At 34.5% G+C, this 4,426-nt stretch overlaps 1 protein-coding gene across 1 annotated transcript; it reads right to left on the minus strand.

The window, feature by feature from the left end:
* Positions 1-328: 328 nt before the first annotated feature.
* LOC127137007 (uncharacterized) lies at positions 329-3,034 on the minus strand. Its single transcript, XM_051063507.1, has 4 exons — positions 2,629-3,034; positions 2,109-2,446; positions 1,327-1,704; positions 329-877 (listed from the first exon to the last, which is right to left on the minus strand). The coding sequence occupies exons 1-4, from the start codon at positions 3,032-3,034 to the stop codon at positions 329-331; spliced, it is 1,671 nt and encodes a 556-aa protein (XP_050919464.1).
* Between the last annotated feature and the right edge of the window lie 1,392 nt (positions 3,035-4,426).

Raw genomic sequence — 4,426 nt, forward strand, 5'->3', positions numbered from 1 at the left:
AGTTTGTTCTTGAAAACCCATCTTCTTCCTATTGCTTGATGATGTTTTGGACGTGAGACAGAATGTCCCAAACGTCATTCCTTATAAATTGATTTAGCTCATCTTGCATTGCCATGAGACAATGCTCATCAAGTAATGCATCTTTATCATTTTTAGGCTCAACCTATGACACAAAAGCGAAGTGATAACAAAAGTTACTTCTCTTAGAGTGTGTTGTCACGCCTCTTGTGATATCTTCAAGAATATTATCAATAGGATGATCTTTGGATGTTATCCAAGTCAAAGGAGGGTTATCCATTATACTTGGACTCTCCTCTTTTTCCTCTTCTTAATCATCATCTTCTACTTTATCATTTTCATTCGTTTGAGGTTGATCAATCCCTCTATCGGATTTCTTGAGAATGTCATGCAAAGATACACCTATATCATTAAAAGATATACCTTTCCCAACATTTTTCGGAAAATATTCATCAAAAGATACATGAACAGACTCCTCAACAATAATTAGCCTCTTATTATAGACCTTATATGCCTTACTAGATTGTGAGTATCCGAGGAAGATACCCTCATCGGCTTTAGCATCAAATTCACCTAGATTGTCCTTTCCGTTGTTCAAAATAGAGCTTTTACATCCAAAGACAAGAAGGTGAAAAACATTAGGTTTTCTACCTCTAAGTAACTCATAGGGGTTTTTGTTTAGAATATGACGTATCAAAATCCTATTCAAAACATAACACGCCGTGCTAATAACATCGGCCCAGAAGTACTTTAGTAAATTACCTTCATTAAGCATCGTCCTCGTTAACTCCTCTAAAACTCGGTTTCTACGCTCCACAACCCCATTTTGTTGTGGAGTTCTAAGAGCCGAGAAGTTATGCTAAATACCATGTTTTTCACAATACTTTTCAAAGAGAAGATTTTCAAACTCTCCTCCGTGATCACTTCAGATGGAAACGATTTTTAAGTTCATTTTATTTTGGAACAATCTAGCAAATTGTTTGAAAGCCGAGTAGGTCTCATATTTACTAGAGAAAAACATAACCCAACAAAATCTAGAATAATCATCAACTATAACAAAGCCATAATAGTTTCCACCTAAGTTTTTGGTCCTAGAAGGGACAAAAAGGTCCATATGAAGAAGTTCAAGAGGTCTAGATGTTGAACAACATTTTTTTATTTAAAAGAGACCTTTGTTTTCTTCCCCGTTTGACATGCTTCACATAGGTGGTCTTTTGTGAACTTCATTTTAGGAAGTCAAAGTTAATATGAGCTAAGCGCCCACAACCAAGAGTTTTCATTCATGGTAGCAAGACACTTAGTACCAACCAAGGACACATAATCTAAATTTAGCATATAAGTATTATTGACTCTCAAGCCCTTAAACAAATAATCCTTCTTCTCATTATGCTCAAATAAACAACAATTATTAGTGAAAGTGACTTTAAAACCCTTGTCACAAAGTTGGCTAATACTAGTAACATTGTGTTTAAGACTATCAATAAGCATTACATCGGAGATAGTAGTAGATGGGGGATTACCTACACTACCTTTTCCAAGAATAACTCCTTTGTTGTTATCTCCATAAGTGAATAACCTTTTTTTCTTTGGCACAAAGTTAATGAAAAGTGATATGTCACCCATCATATGCCTTGAACATTCACTATCAAGATACCACATCTTTTCGCTAGATTCAAGATATTCAACCTGTAGATTTAAACAAAGGAAATAGGTACCCAATTTTCATTGGGTCCTTGGAAGTGAGTGAAAACAAGGTTGCATTTAGGCAACCATTGAGAGGCTCCTTTAGGAACTAACATCTTCCTAAATTTATACTTTTCAATGGTATGACCCTTTTTGCAACAATAATGACAAAATAGATTACGATGAGATATGGTTTTACCATTCAAATCCTTTTTGAAATTTTTATGATTTTTGTATAAATGATTCAAAGACCTTTCATACATAGAAGGATCAATAGTAAATGCACTCTTAGGTTGTAAGGTATTGTCTAATTTGACTCAAAGAGTATTTATTTCTTCTTTCCAATAATGACAAGATTCACAACAAATTCTAAAAGACTTTTCATCCTCAATATTTTCCTTTTTAACATCTAGCATGGATATCTTAAATGCTTCCAACTTCCTTTCAGACTTTAAGACTCTGGCTTCTAGTTGCAAAACCATCTTTTCATGTGAAGCTAATTTCTTAAAAGAATTTAATGCTTCTCTATGAAGATTGTCAAAAGCATCTTGTAATGGAAAATAAGATAAATCACTAGGCAACTCAAGTTTAGAAGGACTTACTTGTTTCTTCTTCCTTCCATTTTCTATAAGACAAATTTGGGTCAATTCTATACTTGAAGTGAAGCTTTCATCGCTTGAGGAATCACTTTCAGTCTCACAAGCTACATAAGCTCTTCTAGATTTACTAGACTTCTTGTGATGCCCTATTTATTTGTCTTCCTTAATCATGGGACATTTCGGTCTTTAGTGACAATTTTCACCATAATTATAACAAGAGCTTCTAAATTTACCTTTTCTATTTTCGCCACCTTTTGAGGACTTGGACTCCCTTCTAAATTTGGCTAAGTTTCCTTTGGAGTGCTTGACTTTATTCTTTAGAGTATACCTTTGGCATCTCTTGACAAATAACCCAACATCATCATCATCAGAGTTATTGTCATCCCTTTCTTCACATCACTAAGTTCATTCCTTGAGGACTTAAAACTAGAAGTCTTTAGAGCAATGGACTTCTTCTCTTCCACCTTGTCTTTACCTTTCTCTTTATTCATCTTCTTTTCATGCTCTTTTTCATATTTTTCCAAGCAAGTGAGTTCTTGCTCATGTTCTTCCAATTTACCAAACAAAGCAGTAAGATCAAGTGCTTTAAGATTATTCGCTTCTTTGATCACAGTGACCTTTGGTTTCCATTCCCTATTAAGACATCTTAAAACCTTGTTAGTAGCAATAGCATTGGAGATACGATTACCTAGATCATTCAATTTATTAATAAGATGTGTGAATCTCTTTTGCATGTCGGGAATGGTTTCACCATGCTTCATACGAAAGAGTTCAAACTATTGGTTTAATGTGTTAATTCTAGCTTGTTTAACCTCATTAGTTCCCTCATGAGAAACTTCTAATGCGTCCCACATAGCTTTGGCGGTTTCATAATGAGAAACATGATAACACTCATTAACACCTAAAATGGATATGAGAATACTTTATGCTTTCCAATCATGTGACCACATCTTTCTATCATTATCATTCGATTGACCTTCCGGTTTTGGTACAATGACGCATTCACCATTGGTCATTGTAGTTTCGTTAGGACCATTGATGATGGTGTCCCATACACCCTTATCAACGGAGTTGATATGGATACACATACAAGTTTTCCAATAGCCATAATTTTTTCCGGTGAAAATAGGTGCTCTATTATACGCCCCTTTAGGTTCAGTAGCCATTATCTAATAATAAAATATTAAGAATGGAAACAAAAGGAGCTTGTCATACCATTTGATAGACGATAGGCTTAGATCTAGAGGGGGGGGGGGTGAACAGATCCCAAGTTAAAAAAAAATCCAAAAATTTGATTAAGAAAAATTAATGGCATGGAAGCAAGTTTCAAATAATTCTCGGATCAAAAATAGTCTAACCAAACCTACTATTGAATAGCTTGGATATGCGTAAAGGTGTCAATGTTATGATGATAATACACAAGTCAATCAATAACAATTAATCACAATTAATTGAATACTCTAAAATAGTAAAAGTCTATCTCCAGTGATAACAACACAAAAAAAAACTAGTTGAAACAATTTGTCGAACACTTTGTGTGTGATTAACAAAGTTTGGATGTTTGTATAGTGTTTGTAGTTCTTATAAATCCAATCACTACCAAAGGGTATGTGATTACTACAACAACACAAATTTCCAAATGATTCAATTTTTTTTATCCAAACAATGTAGATCAAGAGATCAAAGTAATCCATAATTTGCAAACCGAAAAATAAGAGAGAGGGAGAGAGAGAGAGAGAGAGAGAGAGAGTACACAAGAATTTGTTTAGGCAATTCCCCAATCGACCTTGCTATAGGTACGTCTGCCCTTAATTCGAATTCGAATTGAGATATTATTATAATAAATCTTATTTTACAAATGTATGTAAACAAGAGATGAGAAATAAAATCCTATAAACCCTAAGTTTGTTCTTGACTCTAGCACCTCCAAAAACCTTGATCAAAGCTTGATCAAGACACTAACAATGCTGCTTTAATTCACCTGTTGTTGCTACTTCCTTGCACGACCTCCTTGTTTCAAGGCTTTCACCGTGCTGAATTAATCCCAAGCGCACACTTGTTGAACCCAAGATTTATGAACATGATCCACTGTTTCACGCTAATCCCTTGCACAACACACATAGTCT

This window comes from Lathyrus oleraceus, chromosome 4, assembly GCF_024323335.1.
Source record: "Lathyrus oleraceus cultivar Zhongwan6 chromosome 4, CAAS_Psat_ZW6_1.0, whole genome shotgun sequence".
NCBI lineage: Eukaryota > Viridiplantae > Streptophyta > Magnoliopsida > Fabales > Fabaceae > Lathyrus > Lathyrus oleraceus.

Excerpts from the sequence above, each read along its gene's own strand:
- LOC127137007 (XM_051063507.1), bottom strand. The coding sequence starts at position 3,034 with ATGCAAAAGAGATTCACACATCTTATTAATAAATTGAATGATCTAGGT. Across the intron at positions 1,705-2,108 it reads TTAAGATATCCATGCTAGAT|GTTGAATATCTTGAATCTAG; the intron begins GTTAAAAAGGAA and ends TTAAATCTACAG. Across the intron at positions 878-1,326 it reads ATTTAGATTATGTGTCCTTG|CATAACTTCTCGGCTCTTAG; the intron begins GTTGGTACTAAG and ends CATGGTATTTAG.